Below are 19,743 nucleotides of genomic sequence, written 5' to 3' on the forward strand. Positions count from 1 at the left end.
ATGGCTCCGTTCAGACAGCAATGGTGATGCTGGAGCCGAGTGAATGGAGCCAATAGATGGAGAGCGGGACCTCTTTCTGGATGTCGGTTCCGATAAAATAATCGGAGCCGACAGAGTAATGTTTTCCTCGGCTCCGGCCGGAGCCGAGGACACCGTAGGGGGCTTGTATTCGAGTTTCATCGGCTCCGGCCGAAGCCGATGTTCGAATAGCATTAGGGCCTCCAGAAGACTGCTCAGAGACTGGAGCCGAAGGTCTAGAAGGCTTAGAGGATATCCCCGAAGACTGAGTCGAGGGACCCTCAGGCTTAAGTAAGCCCCTTAGAATAAGTTTATTTTTTCGCTCCTGCAGGACTTGAGGGCTGAAGCCATGGCAAACAGTACATGAGTCCTGCAGGTGCAAAAGTCCCAGGCAGTACACACAAGAAGTGTGACCATCTGTCAGAGACATCTTCTGACAGCACGAGTCACACTTCTTAAAGCCTGAGACCTTTGATTCCTTAGACATATCTAAGGGAAAGTGTAACACACAAGCACACACACACACCGATTACACTTAGAGGGAAATAAAACTAATTTAAAAAAATTATAGTAGTTAAAATAAAAATCCCTATAAAACACAGTCACTCACTATAGGAAGGGAGGGACTGGGCCTAGGGCCCGATGGAAAAATCTAAAGATTTTGTGGAAAACAGGGAGTGGAAAGTTAACGGAACAGGGATAAACTAACTTAAAACTATCTATTTATAAGAAACAACTAACTTTAAAGGGGAAAAAGGCTAAGAAACTATTTCTTTACCAAAAAACTAACCTGAGCCGGTAGGAACACACCTCGATCGCTGTAGCGGCAAACGAGATCTGAGGAGTTACCGCCTAGCATTGTGGGATATAGGGGAGCCTCGAGCCGGTGGAACTATCTCTCGAGCTTTTAGAGTGGCCGAGTCAGAGCCGAGGATCGGCTCCGAACCCATCCAGCAAGAATGAAGGCGAGATTGACAACTTAACATTGTAAACAAAGAAGTGTAGCACTGCAATACTTGCTAGTTTTTAAAGCCTTTTATTCTGAACTTCAGAATGGGTCTATCAGAATTATAATATATGAAGAAAACTGATTTCTTCAAAATGTAATCTCATGTCATTGTTATACAAATAATTTTCTAATAATCTGTAAAGGAAGTGAATTGTGAATTTGAGTTTTATATTTAGAGCTAAAAAAATAATAGATTTGCCTTACAAATTCATGGCAAGTGCCAATAGGTAATGAGGTCACTTTTTTAGATTTAACACAGAGAGGCGCTGTTGACCATAACATTATTACAATAAATACAACATCAAATGCAGGTACTTTTTACATACCAAAAGTCACCATCCTAAATCTTTAGTAGCCTCATCGTCTTATGCTGAAGTAATAAGAGCAAACAACTGTAACAAATGGAGTGATTTCTTGGGAGAAACCAACTTTTTCACTTTAAGTGGTTATAAAGTGAACACATACAGAAACGTTACTGGAAAGCATCTGATGCTAACACACAAGATTTGATTAGAGGTAATGAACAAAGATACAAAAGAGTAATAAGAGAGAGGAATTTGAAGAATCAGGGTATATAGCTATGTAGTACAACAGCTGTGTAAAAGATTGGTATAAGTTTGTTAAAATTGCTGGCCTCTTTCAAAATAATGATTGATATCTGTAACATTTAGGAAATTCATGGTTTCTAACAGTAGAAGTACTAGCATACCACACGTTAGTTCTCAGTCATTTTAACTTATTAAAAACAGCAATATCTAGAGCTAACAAGGCAATAAATAAAAGGCAGATCACAGTTATGGTAATTGTAGTAAGTGTATTTTGATGGAACAAAAGCTTGAAATTTTAATTAATAAAGTGAAATTGCATAACTTAAATTTCTGTGATAGCAATAATGTGGCATATGTTATTCAAAGTCCATGTTGCAATGGAAATTTTGGCAAAACTATTAATATGTTTTTCAGTTGGACTGAAGGAACACTGCAGAAATATTAAATATAAAGTCCCTTTGCAGAGCATTTTACAATTGTCAGTATTCGGAGTATAAAGGTTGGAATAGTTAATAAACATTTAAATACTGAGAGAATAGATAATAAAAGCAAACGTTTTGAAATATAAAAAAAACACGTTTTATATTAAAATACATTACCGTGGTCCAATTTGGAACTAACCAAGAAGTGAAAACTGTATATGTATCGTTTACTGACTGTATATGTACTAGTGAATATTAATTTGTACTGCATCTTTTAATACCTGCCAATCTTTGGTGGGTGTTTTTTTTCTTAGTTATAAATCTGTTGTGTTAATTGTTACAATGTCACTTCCTTTGAAGTCTGCGACAGCTGAGGAGCTAGAAGGTGTGTGAATAAAAAGAGGCTCACGGGCCTTTTCCTGTGTTTTTCTTTTCCATGCCAGTTGTTTTAAACATTGTGAAATTGTTGCTTTTCAAAGGCCAAAAGACCTACATACAAGATAGAAAGTCCTATAAAGTACACTGACCTTTACTGCAACTACAACAGTAGTTTTTTTAAACAGAAATAACCACAGGCCTGCGTTCATGTGCACATTTGATTTACTTAATTAAGTAGAAGGCTTGAAGCAAAAGGTAAGAAGGAAGTCTGATGATAAACTTCAAGGAAATAGCAACATAAAGTAAACAGAAATACGACTTCAACAAGTATCGATGAAACAGAACTAAAATACTGTCATTAAGTTTCACACTAGATGCAGAGCAGTCCAGGGAAATGAAAGAAATTTGTCTTCCTTTCTTTTAGTTTGTTTACCGGAGTAGTACACCAATCAGTACAGACCACTTGTAGGCACAGCCCGGGTGAGGAGATTCACAAAAAAAGAAAACAGAACAAATTCACAAACAGAATAATCATAGAAGGTAGGTAATCCCATAGACAATTTATACAATATAAAAGTAATATCAGCAGAGTAGAAAATCAAATGGGAATTAAGCGGATGTGGAAGAAATGTAAATGATGGGGAATTACTGCATTGCAGCTCCATCAACAACTGTACAATTCCTAAGAAAAGTAAAATTATGTACCAAATGGTACGGGTACTTAGTTAAAATGCACAAATAATGTAAACTCCAGAACTGACCACAAAAAATGGTTTTCCAGAACAAACTGTATCTGAAACAACAATATCCATAATATCTTAAATTATATGCATGAAAACTGACATTTACCAACAAGATGCATCATTACAATACATACTTCAACAGCTTAAATTACCTGGTGTTCCCACTCAAGCTGGCCTCCCAATTTATTAAAAGCCATAACTTTCCAGTCAGCTACTGAGACCTTGATCACCATATTGCTTGTGGCAGCTTCCTGTTCATCTGCTTCTAAAATAATCTGGGACTTCACAGCTTCCTTGCCAAATTTGGAATCGGCTTCAATAAACTCTACCCCAGGTTTGACATCAGGGATGTACCGCAGCTCATAGTGGCCAACACTGAAATTCCACCTCAAAAAGGAACAGTAGAACATACTTAAGAACTGTCACTACACAGCAAACATCACAATAAAATGTGTTGTACCTATCAAACAATGAACCTGCCATGTTTATACCTGCAGTATTTCTGATCATCATTTTTACAACTCAGAACATCTTTTGACAGCACAATAACTACTACTACATGTTATTTATTTACTATTTATTTATTGCATTCGTTAACCGGGAAAGTCCACTGGGCCAAAAAGAAATCATTTTCAGCGTATAACCATACTGTCAATAAAGTTTTTCTCATTTCTTCATCTGCATGAAAATGTTTCTAAATGAAATAATGCTCATACAGCAATACAGCCACACTTACCATCATGTTTAGATGGAATTCCATATAAAGTATGATGACCTCTCTGACCTAGATGCCATGCCCTTACTTATAAGTCGAACATAAAAGGATGTTCTTACTACCTTGGAAAAGTGTTGGTCGAAGGCTAGGTTACTACCTACGAGTTCCCAGATTCTCTCTAATAAGTCAACTTTTAGGGAAGTTTAATTGATGACGTAGTTACCTGGGGTCGCCAACTTCCCAAAAGGTACTATAATGGATTTCTTGGTATTTAGTTTTAAGCTACAGCTTTGGAACCAAGCGTTTCACCTTCCTGAAAGGTGTTCTCATCTTGGAGAAATTCAATGACTCCTCCCAACTGGCAGTCATCTACAACTTGGTCAGCCAGAGGCCTTTAACATTGGCTTTAACATCTGGGAAATAGAAGCCAAAGAGCAGTCAACTTGGTAACTGGCCTCTTTGTGGAGATGGCCTCACAGATTCTAACCTCTTGGGTCCCATCAGTGAGCCAGCTAGCAATTCAGCATTGGATAGTTAGGGTTTATACCGTTTTCCATAAGTTTATTGACAATGCCAGAGTGGCATATTGCATCAAATGCTTTAGGCAGATCTAGGCAAGTAGTATGCATAGATTTTCCCTCATCCACAGCCTCAGTGACCTTTTCAAAGAACTCCACCAGACTCAGCAAGCATGGCATTTCTTTGACCAAGCCAAACTGGAATGAATCCGATGTCTGAAGGTCTTGTCCTTGTTGATAATTTCTATGATAATTTTTTCCATGGCTTTGCTAATAAGACTAGTCAGACTAATGGGTCTTCAGTTTCCAGGACCTGTTAAAATTCCTCCCTTCTAAAGGGTGATGACTGTTGCAGTCCTCCATTCAGGTGGCACAAACTCTGTTTAAGACTAAAGTTAATTAAGGACTCCAAGAGTCCTGATAAGTCATATTTTTGACTGTTCAAGAGGCATCCTGGGATGTTACCTGAGGCCACTACGGCAATGTTTTTGGCTTTAGCGAGCACAGCCAGTTCAGGCTCTCTAATTATAGCTTGAGGGGTTATGCTGGAGGGTATTTTTGGGGCGGATCAATGGGATGAAGGTTTTAAAGTTGGAACTGAATTTGTCCCCTAATAGGTTCGCTGTATCACCAGGCTCATTGAATCTGGCACCATTAGCCACCAGTTCAGCACATTACTGTTTGCTGTCCTTGAGGTTTCTGACATAGCTGAAGAAGGCTTTGTTGTCATCTTTCACCTAGGAGGCTATCTTAACCTCACAGTTGGCTTTGCTTGATGCAATGAACCCTCCTCTTAGTTGCCTAGCAAATTTGATGAGAGCGTTTCTATCTTTATGGGAAATGCCCTTCATGATTTTTGCCATATTGTTTCCTTTTACGGTATATTTTTTTAATTTGGGATGCCATCAGGGCAGTTTGTTTCTGGGGCTATTCTTGGACGTGCTTATGGTAGGTACAGCAGCCTCTATGCAGCAAATGACATGGTTATGCAGAGTTTCTGAGAACAATTCGGCATAGGCTGCTGTGTTCTCAGGGTTTGGACAGACATTGTATTCTGACAAACCATCACTTAATAAAAAGTAATTTGCCCTGAAATAGTTCCTGTTACTGGTTTTAATGGCATTACAGAGTTGATCTTGATTTCAAAAGATACAGCTTTATGGTTGGACCTTACCAGGAAGGATGAGGCATTGGGGGCGGGAGTGCAACATTCTCCCAAATTTGTGAGCACGAGGTCCAGTAAGGTAAAGCTTCTAGTGGGCATATTCACTATTTGGTTAAGGGTGTTTGTTGTATTTATGAAGTCAATCCCTGTGCCTGCAGACTGAGGTCGTGCAGAATTTCCAGTCTATAGCGGGGTAAATTAAAGTCTCCCATGAGTAGGGTGTTAGGTTGGATGGCAAGTGTCTCTAGTAGCTCTGAGTATGCATTGTGAGGTTCCTGGGACATGAAGGACGACCTACAGCTAGCTAGGATATGGTTCGGGGTTTTGTCTATGGTGATCTGCATGTGAAGTGTGGAAGGCACTGAAACCTGGAACTGCTGGCGTACTCTCTACCACTTTAAACCATGTCTCTGTAACTGCACAGATGTCCATATTCTTCAGTATGAGAAGGGCTTGAAGGCAGTGTATGTTTTTTATTTAGGCTCTTGGCACTGAGCAGTAACACCCTGAGGTTCAGTTGAGGTGATTTTGTCATGTTGGTAAGTTTGTTAATTAGGTATTAACTGAAAAAGGAACTATGAGGGTTGGATAAAGTTTTAGCCAGTATTCAAAAGCCTAGAGGAGGGAGAGGTGCAGACGATACATGGCAAAGCAACACGGTCTGTTAACCATGTGCTCCCAAAGCTGACAAATATTGGATCCTCCTAGAATGACACCAAAAAGACAGCCAGGTACTGAAATCAATCCTTTTTTGCTCACATTGTGGCATCATCCTTGGTGATGGTAATATGCTGCTCAAAGCTATGTTCATACAAGCATCAGACACATAGCCTTGAAAGCTCCATAATGTCTCTCTTCACACAGTCCAGGGAGGTACATCTCAGGTCATTTATACCTACGTGGACTATGATGGAGTCATACAGGTACATATGGTGTAATGGCTTTTGGGCATGTATGATTTGGTGGATCCTGACTCCAGATAAGCAACTAACCGTTATACTCTCCTTGCTCAGCCTAGTTAGAGAGGCATCGATATACCTTACAATGGAGTCTCCTATGCTGAGAGTCCTGTGAAGTGGGTTTGCTTGCCTTAGGGACTTACTGTCTGGGGCTCCACTGGGAGTGACAGTATGTTTGGTATTAGGTGTTTTTTTTTCTGAGTCTCTTTGGGCTTGCTGAGGCATAGTTTTGACAACAGGTGGTCTAGGCAATCTTTGGTATTTAGGAAGCTTGTTTTCAAGTGCCTCAGCATACATTAGTTTTTGTGTGTTGTGTACGTGATTTTGACAATCTGATATGTGCATGTATGCAAGAGTTTAGCCTCCAGTGTCATTGTGTAAATATACCTCTTGCATACTGTATCTGCTTACTTAAGGATTACATGGTTGTCTGTAAACGAAACAATTGTTACATTGCTACATTATCTCAAGAAGTCCATATCCACCAAGATGGCTAGAGAGAAGTTAGAAAATTGCATACCCATATTGGCTAGTCCTTTGATTGGTGAACTACAAAGGGGTGGGTGTTTTGGGGTTTGAAAGCTATTAGGGGTGCCTTGTTAGTGCAAAGTAATAAGGGTGTTTTATTGGGGAAGACTATGGTAAATGGTACTCAATCCTACTAATTTTAATGTTTACACAACACTGAATTCTAATAAATCAGTAGGTATTGTCACTCAGCACCCAACTAGTTGCTCTAGGCTTGTCCACAGGCAAGTTATTTGCTCTTTATTGCTGCTTTACAGGGTACAATTTTATGGACCATTCTACAGGGGAAATGTGCTTTCTAGGTGATTGCTACTGTACAGGGCACTGCTAATCCACGCAAACATGCAACATTTATAGCAGTAGATAAAAAACAAAAAGAGAAAAAACAGAACACTAAGAAATGAACTCTCTGGCCAGTAAAATAACTACACTATGAGTCCTTTTTTGCAGTTCTCAACTCAGACAGACCATGCAGATACCTCCTGACATAAGATCAACAAACCCAGTCCTCCTAATGTAAAAACACAGTAGAAGAGACTCAAGTCCAATGTTAGCACAAATCAATTAAACAGCTAGCTGGAAACCCCTTGCTGAAGGCGAATTCAAGACAGTCTTACAACAGTAACACTAAGAGGAAGACCTATACACAGGAAAATTTTTATACTTGCTCACAAACAATTGCACATTGAGTACAATGTTCAGATCACAGACAAATCTTGTAGCTTCACTACTGAAACCTCCCTAAAGCATATCAGCTGTTAACAGAAAGTCACACATTATCCCTATTGTCAAGTGCTATTTATTGACATTCAGATGGGACAATGAAACAAGTAAACAGCTCTCTGGGGTGATCAGTGGCAAGCCAGGCTACAAAAGCAAAGTGAAAAGTAAGCATCACATGAAAAAAAACAGCTATTAACTATTTCAAATGATTAATAATATGCAAATCCTCTTCTTTCAGGTCTATGAACACTTGACTAAGTGGTGGATTACACCTATAAAATTTCAGTGCTTGCATGATATGTGAATGTGGCATGGCATCAATCAACACTAAGGCAACTTCTTAACCTTAGAACACAGAAAACAAAATTAGCCAAACATTTCTGTGCAAATTACATTTAGAACAATGAAAAAATGTTACTCAAATCCCATGTATAACAACAGATATATAAAACAGCTACAGAAATTAATTAAAATAAATAAATAAATAAATAAAAACCCTGAGAATCCTAGCTCAGTGGATACTGACAAAATATATGGTGGCTTCCAATATACACAGCAACACACCCACACCTAAGAAGCATACTTTTAAGGGTCACAAGGGTGCAGACTCCAAGTCCTTATGGCCTAGTGAGACTACATCAAACCATGTTAATGTTTTAGCGACATATGTCTCTATCGTAAGGCATACTGACACCATGCTGGATAAGAATGGGGTGGCAGTTAATCGTCTTTCTAGAGCCAGGATATGGGATGTAACAAGGGCTCTTAGATCCCTCCATTCTGACAAATATGATGATCACCTGATAGTGGTCCAGATGAGGGTGAATGACCTTAAACACAACACCCAGATGGACATGCAAAAGGATATGATTGATCTTGCTATGCTTGTGCCTGAGGCAGGAAAAACACTGGTCTTGAGTGGAATTTTGCCATCACCCAAAATGATGTAGAGATTCAAGGACAAAATAATTGGTTTTAATAACTGGCGTCATTCTACAGGTATCCAGTATGTGTTAGCTTGGGATACGATGGCAGACAAGTCTTCTTGTTTTGCCAGGGATAGCCTTCACCTCTCTTACCAAGGCTTTCACATTCTGGATAAAGCCTTTGATGTCACCATGCATGGTGCTTTTTTTAGGAAGTGTCCATCTGATGGACATTCCAACCTAGTAAATTCTAATTTGGAAAACATTAATGTGGCTCTACTCAATGCCAGGAATCTTAACAAAAACAAAATCCCCAAACTTGAGGCTTTCCTGCAATATGAATACATTCCTATATGCATTATTACAGAAACATGGTTTCAAAGCAATGAAAGTACTCCCTCTATTTCAGAGTATGATGCCTATCATGTGTTCAGACCCATCTGCAGTTGGGGAGGAGGGGAGTATATGTATTTGTCAGCAATATCATCACCTCATGACAGTTTATTTGAGACAGCACATGTGAACTCGCAGAAGCCCAAATAACTCTAAATAAAACTAATGTCTACTTCATAGCTATCTATAGAACATCCTCCATGTCTCCTTCGCCGCACGATAGCTGTCTTAACACATTAGGTGAAATTCCTATTAAACCCAAGATCTTTCTATTGAAGGACTTCAACTATCCATCAATAAAATGTTTGACATACACTGCCAATGGTCGGCATGCCCGGTGCTTCCTTGACATCATAAATAATAACTTTTTCACAAATAGTTAACCATCCCACTAGGGGTCCCAATATCCTGGATCTAGTCCTCATAAATATGTCCAGTTCTTGCACAAGTCCATATGTATCATCATGTCTTGTTACATCAGATCGTAATTTAGTGACCTTTTCCATTGAAACTGGTGGTATTTTCCCTGCAAAAATCACTGTGTTTAGGGACTTCTCAAAAAGAAACTTCCTTCAGTTACTTGAGGACTTAAATTCTGCTGTAATCCTCCTCTGAAGGTTACAGTTGCTACAGATGCTACCTATGTGTCTTAACTTCTACTCCCACTTAAATAGTTGTATTGATAAGGCAGTCCCTACCAGCAACAAATATAATGAGAAGTTTAAAAACAAACCCTGTGGGGGAAGACCCATATAAATAAATTATATAGCAAAAGAAAGGAACCGCTTACTACTTACAAGAGATGTCATTCAACCTGCCTTAACAGCACACTAACAAAGAGCTTAAGGGAACTGCTAGGAAGTTCAAAGCTGATTATGAACTTACAATAGCCACTAGAAACAAAAATAACTACAAAGCTTTCTTTCATTGTCAGGAAGTTAAGAACGAACACCCAACAGCGTCCAGAGCTAGTCAGGAATTAAACTACACACTCTGACCCAAAGAAAATGGCTAATATCCTAGCTAACAAATTTAGTGTAAATTTTACAACATCCACAATTATAGCTATCCCACAGGATCTACAATCTCAGCCACCCCTTTAAATTACTATGGCACAAGTTCTCTCAGCCCTTTCAAAAACTAAGAATACGTCATCCACAGGCCCTGACAATATACCAGACTGCCTGATTATCAGTGTCAAGTATAGCCTTTCTGAACACCTACTTACATTCTTCAATCAAAAGGCTCTACACTGGTTACATTCCTTAAGCCAGGAAAATAGAAACTATAATGCCATTACACAAGGGTTGCCAGCCACAGAGACGGGTTACTACAAACCCACTGGTCTCACTAGCCTCATATGTAAAGCTATGGAGTGCATTACCTCAGACTTCATTAATATGGACAATGTAAAGCTCTTAGTCCTGGACCCTCATCAATTTGGTATTATCAAAGGAAGGTTCTACCCTTTAACCTCATTAATGTATTTGAAAAAGTAACTGAAGCAGTGGATAGTGGTTAAGCACTGCATACTGCATATCTAGACCTGGGTCAAGGCCTTTGACATAATTCCCCATACAAGCATTACTGATAGACATGCAAATCTCAATACAAATCCTTATATTGTGTAATGGATGGCTAACCAGTTGACTGACGGAACCTATGTGGCTACAGTAGCAAGTGCCTCTTTTGAAAGCAAAAGTTTCCAGTGGTGTACCATAGGATTCAGTTTTGGGCCTTCTCTTTGGCATACATTTCTCAAACCTTCAGGCAAGCACTTCTGGCATATGGTTAATTAAGTTTGAGGATATCTGTAAATTGGGTGCTGTTACTAACTGTTCAACTGACTCACAATTGCTCCAACACTGCTTAGACCATGTTCACAAATGCTGCAAGGACAATGCTTTCAAATTAAATGTAAAAAAAAAAAAAAAAAATTAGTACCGCTCATTTTGGGAAACAAAACAGCTTCACTTACTGTACAGGAAAAGAATTCCTCCAACCAGACACTGTTGTAAGGGATCTGGGAAATCTTCTTGATAATTCCGTATCAGACCATCATGCGAACAGTAGTTCTGAAAGCCTTTTTTCAGTCCCATCTAATTTCCAAATGCATCTCCACTAGATCCAAAGAAGTCTTAACTCCCCTTTACTCATACCATACAGGATCATAGGAGATTACTACGCTATCGACCCGGACGTCATTTTAAGTCTAGCCATTTCAACCCAATGTAATACCGCATCAGATCATCGAAATGGCTCATTATCGAACACCATAACGGTGAACTGTAAAACCCGAACCCTAACAATATCGAAACCTCAAAACAGCGAATTTTTTCTTTTCCCAGGGAAAAAATTTGCACTTCCGAGAAACACACACACACCACAAGCACACTAAAAATCAGCAATCCACACACGTACATTTAAAAGTTGCATCTAACCCTACACTACACTGCAAATACACTACTATCTATCCACTTACCTTAACCCAGACCCTAACCCTAAGGTCCATCACTATCGCACACTCACCTCACCCGTGCCCTAACCCTAACTCACTTAACCCGCCCCTAACCCTAAATTCTCACTATCGCACACTTGCCTCACCCGCGCCCCAACCCTAACTCACCCAACCCACACCCTAACCCGAACGTCCGCACAATCACACACTTACCTTAACCCAACCCGTAACTTTCCACCGCATCGCTGAAAACAGCAAAGCAACAACAATGGCCAACCGGATTCTTTCCCTAGGAAAGAATTCGGTTTTGTGCAGCTTCGCTGTTTTCAGCATTCGCGATATTGGGTTCGAAATTAGATCATTCAAAATTCTGCTTTTCGATGATCTAATACAGACCCCCGCAGAAGTACTAGTCAATACCAAAGATTGCATTTTGATGACTGCCCACATCCAGAGCGGTTGTGGGCACTATCCCCGGTAAGAATTTATGGTGCACCACTCACTCGTCCAGGTTCTTCTTGAACAGTGTCATAGAGGTGCTCTGTTTCACATTAATTGGTAACCTGTTCCAAAGAAGTGGCAGTCGCTGGGAGATAAATCTGTCCCTCCAGCATGTCATACTTAAGTCACAGGCCATATTTAAGTCCCTGCAACAGGTAGCCTTAGACCCATCTGATTTACAAATATGCAGTAAGTTCGTTAGGTTTCAGTCTTGGAGTATTCTGTAAGCCAGGCATAAAAGTCTCCCCTAAGACGTCTATATGATACTGAGTTATACTGACAAGGACTTCAGTTGGTCTGTGTAAGGCTGGTCTGGGTAAGGCACATGCTGGAGACCCTTGATCTTCTTTGTTAGAAACCTCTGAGGTCTCTCTAACTGCTACAGGTGCTTAGTACGGTACATACCGAATGAGTAGTTATACTCAATTATGGGCCGGATAAGTGCTGAGTATAGGGGTTTATAACTTCTTTTGCTCCTGAGGAGATACCTTTAATAACCAAGTGAGCTACAAGGAAAGATTTCCTTACAATGACAGACACATGGTGGTCAAAGTTAAGGTCACGGTCAACCTGGGATCCGAGTTACCTTACCACTTCATGGGTACTTGAGGTACTGTTGTTGATTTGATACTGTGAAGGGAAATTAGTTTATGTGGAAGGGAAAGATGATGCACTTCTCTGCATTCAGTTTGAGACCGTGACTAATAGTTGTTGATCTGTGCGAGACCCTCCTGAGTATACTGACATAATTTGGAAATTCAATAATTGCACCTAGTTTGCAGTCGTCTGCAAACCTGGCCAGCCACAACCCTTTATCAGACCCACTATTGCATACAGCGCACCTTTTGGCATGTATTTATCTATGCATATACTACAACTTGAGAGATCTCATAGATTCATAATTACAAAGATCAGTCTCTTACAGACTCCTATCACTCACCTGAGGAACAATCTTCTACTGCATGTTAAGCAGAGTGGCACCCTTGCTTCCTTCAAGGTAAACCTAAACTATTAGATAAGCAGCCTCAAGTTCTCTCCTGGTCTATTCTGTCTTGCCCTCCTTGAGGTAAGAGGAAAATTATATATATATATATATATATATATATATATATATATATATATATATATATATCTATATTTATATATATGGGTCTAGGGCATTTCACCGAAAGCACATTTCACCTAAACTCAAATGACTGAACACAAATCACTGAAAGCACAATTCACCTAAAACTCAATTCACCGAAACACATTTCACCTAAAGTTTTAGATGACCTTGTCCCCACTGTAATGCGACCCTGGAGTTAGTATATATAGTGGGGGGGCACCGCCCCCCACATTGGAAGGGGGGGGTGTTGCCCCCCACATATTTTAAGTAGATATGCTTGGAAAAGATGTAATATATTGAAATTGCAATTATCCATGCATATAGTTCAAAATATTTAACATATGTGGGGGGGCAATGCCCCTCACACCCCTCCTACTATATATATTAACTACAGGTTCACACTACAGTGGGGACAAGGGCATCTACAACTTTAGGTGAAATGTATTTTAGGTGAATTGAGCTTTCAATGAAAAGTGGACACTAATTTGAGTTTAGTTGAAATGTCCTAGACCCATATAAAAAAAAAAATATATATATATATATATATATATATATATATATATATATTTTTTTTTTTTTTTTTTTGGGCTAAGTTTGAAATGGCCTGCAGACCTATTGCCTAGTACTTACCTGTGAACCTAACAGTTATACTACACAAATATTACGTGTGTGTTCCTGATTCCTGACATCAGGTAGTCACATTGCAAATACATGGGGGAAGTGGTCATGTCTGATAAAAAAATATTTAGACCCATTAGCCTTACCTATATTCTAAGCAGAATCATGAATGTGCCAAAAAAAAAAAAAGTTATGTCTTACCATAACGTTCCATCTGTGTTGTAGATCTTTGTTCATTCATTACCATTAGGACTTCGGTTCCGTCCTCGGAACCGATACGGTCATTTCCAAGCTCGCACCAGCCAAAAACTCTCAGCTAAGACCTACCCATAATGACCCTCTCCTAGTTACTCCAGATCGAGTTTGCCTGTCCCTATATAAAAGACGTAGTAATAGAAAAATAGTAGAAGGCTCTTCTGAGCAAATACCCTAACCAGGAGTTCCTAAAGTCCACCAGGAGTACGGGCAGGGGGAAGGAGGGCGGGAAGTAATGAATGAACAAAGATCTAGAACACAGATGGAACGTTATGGTAAGACATAACTTCTTTATCTGATGTTGTAAATCTTTGTTCATTAATTACTATTAGGACCAAGTCCCCAGCTACTTCAGTCCTGGGTGGCCCTAAGGAAGGATATTCCTGAGCACCATAGAACCAAAAGATGTTCGTCCCCTGGAGGCCAAATCCAGTTTGTAATGAGAGATAAAGGTATGGGGTCTTGTCCAAGTGGCTGCTGCCCAGATATCATCCATAGAGGCTCTGGAATAAAATGCTACAGAGGTAGCCATAGATCTGGTAGAATAAGCCTTTATTCCGGAAGGTAAGGATAGCTTATTATGTTGGTAGACAAAAGTAATGACATTTCTAAGCCAGGAGGATAAAGTCAATTTAGAAACAGGTTTACCCAATCTGGGTCCTACAAAGGCCACAAAGAAATTGATCTATTTTCCTGAAAGATTTAGCTGCCGATGCACATCAAAGGTGTGCAAAAGGTACTCCCCTCTATTAGAATGCTCAGGGAAGAAAACCACCAGGTCAATAGGCTGGTTAATGGAAAAGCCAGAAATTACCTTGGGCAAGAAAGAAGGGTCAGTATGAAGGGACACCCTATCCGTATGGAAGATCGGATACTCTTCTCGCAGAGGTAAGTGCTACTAGAAGTAATGTTTTTCCATGATAAAAACATTTAAATCACATGAATCAAAGGGCTCGAAAGGAGGACCTGTGAGAGACTGAAGTACCAAAGTCAAGTCCCAGGGTTCTAAGGGAGGCTTGACTGGGGGTTTAACATGTAATACTCCTTTCAAAAATGTCTTGTATAGACGGTGTGACATAATCGAATAATTATGAAGTCCATTATGAAAATTGGCGATAGCTGCTAAATGTACAGTGATCATCGATGCTGAGGCTCCTGCATGTAAAAGAGTAGACAGGTATTGTAGGATCTTTTGAATAGGCATAGAGAAAGGGTCTAAGTTCTGATCTTTGGCCCAAACAGAGAACCTAGTCCATTTACTAGAACAAACTTTCCTGGTGGAAGGTTTGTGTGAGGCCAGAAGAATTTCACAAAGAGGAGATGGGATGTCAGGCAGCCTGGCAATTATTGGAAGTGGAAAAACCAAGCTGTGAGCTTGAGACTGTGGAGGTTCGGATGAATCAGTCCCTGAGGATGAGATAACAGATCTTGGGAAAGATCCAGGATCCACACGCCATGAATCAGATGAGGTCACAGAAACGGGAACCAGACATGATGGGGGGCCAGTAGGGGGCAATGAGGATCACTTTGCTTCTCAACCTCTGAGTTTTCTGAAGAAATTTTGGAATGAGGGGAAATGGGGGAAAGGCATACAGAAGACAAGGAGCCAATCGTGCGTTAGAGCGTCCCTCGGGGGTTCCCCCGAGGGAGGATCAGGGCAAAGTAGCTTCTGCATTTGTAGTTTAGGGGGGAAGCAAACAGATCGCAGCAAGGCTTGCACCAGCGTTGGAAGATCCGATCCGCTGTTACAGGGTTGAGGAACCACTTGTGAGGCATCAGGATGTTCCTGCTCAGACTGTCCTCATTAAGGTTAGAACTCCCGGGAATGTGCATTGCTATAAGAAAGCAGTTGGAAGCTATCGCCCAGCGCCAAATCCTCATAGCTTCCCGACACTGGGGATAAGACCTGGTTCCAACCTTGCTTGTTGATATACCAGACGACTGACATGTTGTCTGACTGAATTGCAATGGTCCCAGAGGGTAAGGATGCATGGAACACTAACAGAACTGCAAATTGGCCTCCATGGGGGACCAGGTGCCTTGGACCGTCTTTCCCAGGAAATGCCCCCCCCCCCCTAACAGGGAAGCGTCCGCGGTCACCGTGGCCATGGGCTGGGGAAGACAGAACGGTCAACACCAAAGATTCCTTTGTGGCTTCATCCACCATAGCATTTATTCCTTGCAACGGTTTGTAAGACGTATCATGTGGTCGAGTGGGTGAGTTAGAAACGACAACTGTGCAGAAAGGAGCCACTGCAACATTCTCATGTGCAGCCTCGCCAGTGGTACTAATGTAATGGCAGCCGCCATGGAGTGTAAGGGTTGCAGTACAAGACGTACTGGTGCATAGGTCTGAGGAAGAAGGTCTTGGATTTGGTGTCTTATTTTTGAAAGCCTGTGAGGGGGAGAGAAGCTTGACAGGATGTGTCTAAGACCGCTCCAATAAATTCCAGTGTCTTCGTTGGGGACATTTGTCCTTGTTGATTGTAATCCCCAAGTGGAGAGTGAGACCTTGAGTGCAAGAGGGGCTGCGGACTAGGAGATTCCTGGTTGGAGTGGTAAGGAGCCAATCGTCTAGATATGGAAACACCTGGAATACTTGTAGTCGAAGATGAGCTACCACAACATCCATACATTTGGTGAACACTTGGGGGGCTGTCGAGAGACCAAATGGCAGTGCCCTGAACTGGCTCCCAGCCGGAAGCAGAGAAACCTCCGGGAGCGGTGATCCATCTTTATGTGGTAGTACGCATCCTGGAGGTCTATAGAGCACATCCAGTTGTCCTTCCCTAAGAAGGGAAAAATGAACTGTACCGTGACCATCCGGAATTTTTGAGGTTCGATAAATTTGTTCAATAGGCTGAGATCCAGGATTGGTCTCCAGTCCCATGTCTTTTTTGGCTCTAAAAAGAACCTTGAGTAAAACCCGGATCCTGTCTGGTCTGGTGGGACTGGTTGGATGACTCTTTTTCTTAGCAGCTTTTCTATTTCTAAGGCTGCTAATTCCCTCTGACTGGGTGGTACATCAGGGATTCATTTGACAGGTCTGGGAATTAAATCAAATGGTGTTTGGTAGCCTCTGGATATTATTCTCTGCACCCAAACATCGATAGTAATAAGATGCCAGGCTGGTAGGTGCAGAGAAAAACTATCCCCGACTCCTTCCAGAGGAAAGCAATCGGGCCGCTGCTCAGGAGCACTGGCAGGATCTGCCGGGGAAAGAATCTCTAGCACCCTGGTTACGCGGACCCCCTTCTACCCCAAAAGGGGCGTTTTCCATCCGAGTTGCCCCCTACGCCCTGGGGGGGGGGGTTGTTCACCATGAGTGTCACGAAAAGATCCTTGGGATTTCCTGCACCACATTTTTCCTCCCTTCTGGTTCCTGGAGTAGGACCTCTGAGGGTTGGAAAAGCGTATGCCCACAGCAGACAAGGTCTTTCCATCTTTCTCACTACGTGCAAGTGTGTCTCATACTTTGGGTCCAAAAAGTGCAGATTTGTCGACAGGTGCATTGATGAAGGAAGATTTAAAGGGGTCTGCGAAGTCACACAACCGCATCCAAGCATTACGCCTCATGACTATGCCTGATGCGGCAGCTCGAGCTGCCCCCTTGGTGGTGTAAGATATCAAATGCATCGAGGAGTTTGAGATGGATTCAAGGGTGGCTAGCTGCGAGGTGACAGTGTCATGCACCTCATCAGGCAGTACCCCCACCAAAGAAGAAGACATTTCAGAAAGTAGATCTCTTTAGAGGCGAGTAAAGTATGCCAGATAGTTCAGCGACCGAATAGCGAAGGTCGCCGAAGCATAGGTCCGCTTCCCTAGCCTGTCCATGGTCTGGGACTCTCTGCTCGGAGGATGGACAGTGGACTTATCTTCTGCCAGTTCCCTCTTGGTGGCCGCCGCCGCGGCCATAGAATCAACTGTCAACTGCTTGGACCAGTGGGGGCTGGTCTTCAGGTGTAGATAAAATTTTGTCTGGCCTCCGGGGTCAGGTTCTACGTTGTCCGGGGCCTTCCAGTCATGCTGCACACTGAGCTTAACAAGGTCATCTGCCAGTGGGGTCACCCAGGAAGTATATGGCCGGGCACGGAAGGCCTGCAAGAACACAGATTCCTCAGAAGAAGGGTTAGAGGACTTCCAGTCTCCCCACTGCTTGAGGATTTCGAGAATGTCTCTGAATGAGACGTCGTCTGGGAGAGACCGTGGGGACCCTTCCCCCTCATCGCAATCAGGGTCTTCGGTGATAGAATCCTCCGGGGAATCAAGGTTATTCCTCTTACACCATTTCTTCTGGGGTGGCTCCCCAGTGGGATTTTCTGAGGAGGACTCCAGAGAAGGGGTTCCCTTCAAAGGGGGGTCTTGCGACTCCCATGCCCGGGGTACTGAAATAGAGGGTTGGGAGAGGTGTATGCTGGGGGGGGGGGTTCTGATACTGATGTCATTGGTGCTGACTGCGAGCCTGCAGAATCAGGGACCCTCTCCATCACCTGGACAGCAGGTCCCCCCAAGGAGGGATGAGAGCCCGGAACTGGGAAGGACAACCTCGGAGCCGGGGTCACACCCCGCTCTGAGGAGCCCACCTCCAGGCGAGGAGCTCCGAGAGGACTGGAAGCCGTTGGAGCCTTGAACATAGACAGCACCACCGAGAAAATAGGCACCGGGCTAGATACCAAGGTACGGACGGTCCAAGCACTGCTCTGAGAGAGCATCATCAGCAAGGGTGGTTGGTGCAAACAGGGGAAAAACCTGCTGTCGGAGCCAAGACAGTATGCACCAGCATGGACATCGGTACCGAGATCTCCAGGCCGGAGGAGGATAAACAGGGGAAGATGTAGTAAAAAATTCCGAGCCAATAGGGACAGAAGGTCTAGCTGGAATGGGCAATCCCTTGGCTAACAAAAGCTGGTCCACAACCCGCACTAGATCTAATTCAGAAAAAAACTCTTAGTGGATCTAAAGGAGGCTGCTGAAGGAGAATCAGGTCTTTCTAGAAAGGGGCTAAACCTCTGCCCCAAAAAAGGGTCGTAAGTTGGAGAGTATCTTGTCCTTGGCAGATATTCAAATTTTGGAGCCGATGGAGCTGAAGAAACTGTTGGCACCGTGGTCGGGGATGGTGACGAAGCAGGTACAGTCATCGGAGCCAATGTTGGATCCAAGGACAGCACCGGTCAGTGGTGCCGAGGTTGGAACCGAAACAGGGGTGAATATCATGGACGGCACCGAGGGAGAAGATACAGAGCCTGATGCTGAAAAGGTCTGCCGGAGATGCAGGGACAAAAAGGTGTCTTAATTAAACCTTTTAAAATAAGCTTATTTTTATGTTCTGCTAGTGTACGATTACTAAAACTAGCACAAATGTCACAGTCAGCTTTAAAATGATGCACGCCCAAAACAGTAGACACAACGAGCATTGTATCCGAGTTAGGCATCTTACGCCCACACTTGTCATACTGTTTAAACCCCAACTTAGCTTTGTCTGACATAGTAAGGCAACAAGGCTATCCAATAGAAAAAACAAAATAAGGGAAAGAAAACGGTGAGAGAATACCAACGATTTTATTTAAAAAAATACCACAAGTGGTAAGGAAAGGCCTGTCAAAGGCAGGAGGGAGGGACAGTACCAATAATGGTAAAAATTAAATTACCAAGGTAACGGGTAGGGAATAGAATCAGGTTATAGGAGACAGTAAGAAAAGGCTAAATTAACTAAAAAATAAAAAATGTTGAAGAGAAAATAACTTAAAAATGACAATTT

General features: G+C 42.0%; 1 protein-coding gene across 1 annotated transcript in view; it reads right to left on the minus strand.

Annotated features, from left to right (window-relative positions):
- Nucleotides 1-19,743, minus strand: part of EIF2AK3 (eukaryotic translation initiation factor 2 alpha kinase 3) — a 928,830-nt gene that overhangs the window by 543,505 nt on the left and 365,582 nt on the right. Inside the window, exon 5 of the mRNA XM_044079283.1 lies at nt 3,271-3,505. Coding sequence (XP_043935218.1) covers nt 3,271-3,505 — 235 coding nt within the window. The remainder of the gene's footprint in view (nt 1-3,270; nt 3,506-19,743) is intronic.

This window comes from Protopterus annectens, chromosome 8.part0 (genome assembly GCF_019279795.1).
Source record: "Protopterus annectens isolate FY-2018-M chromosome 8.part0, PAN1.0, whole genome shotgun sequence".
In the NCBI taxonomy this organism is placed as follows: Eukaryota; Metazoa; Chordata; order Ceratodontiformes; family Protopteridae; genus Protopterus; species Protopterus annectens.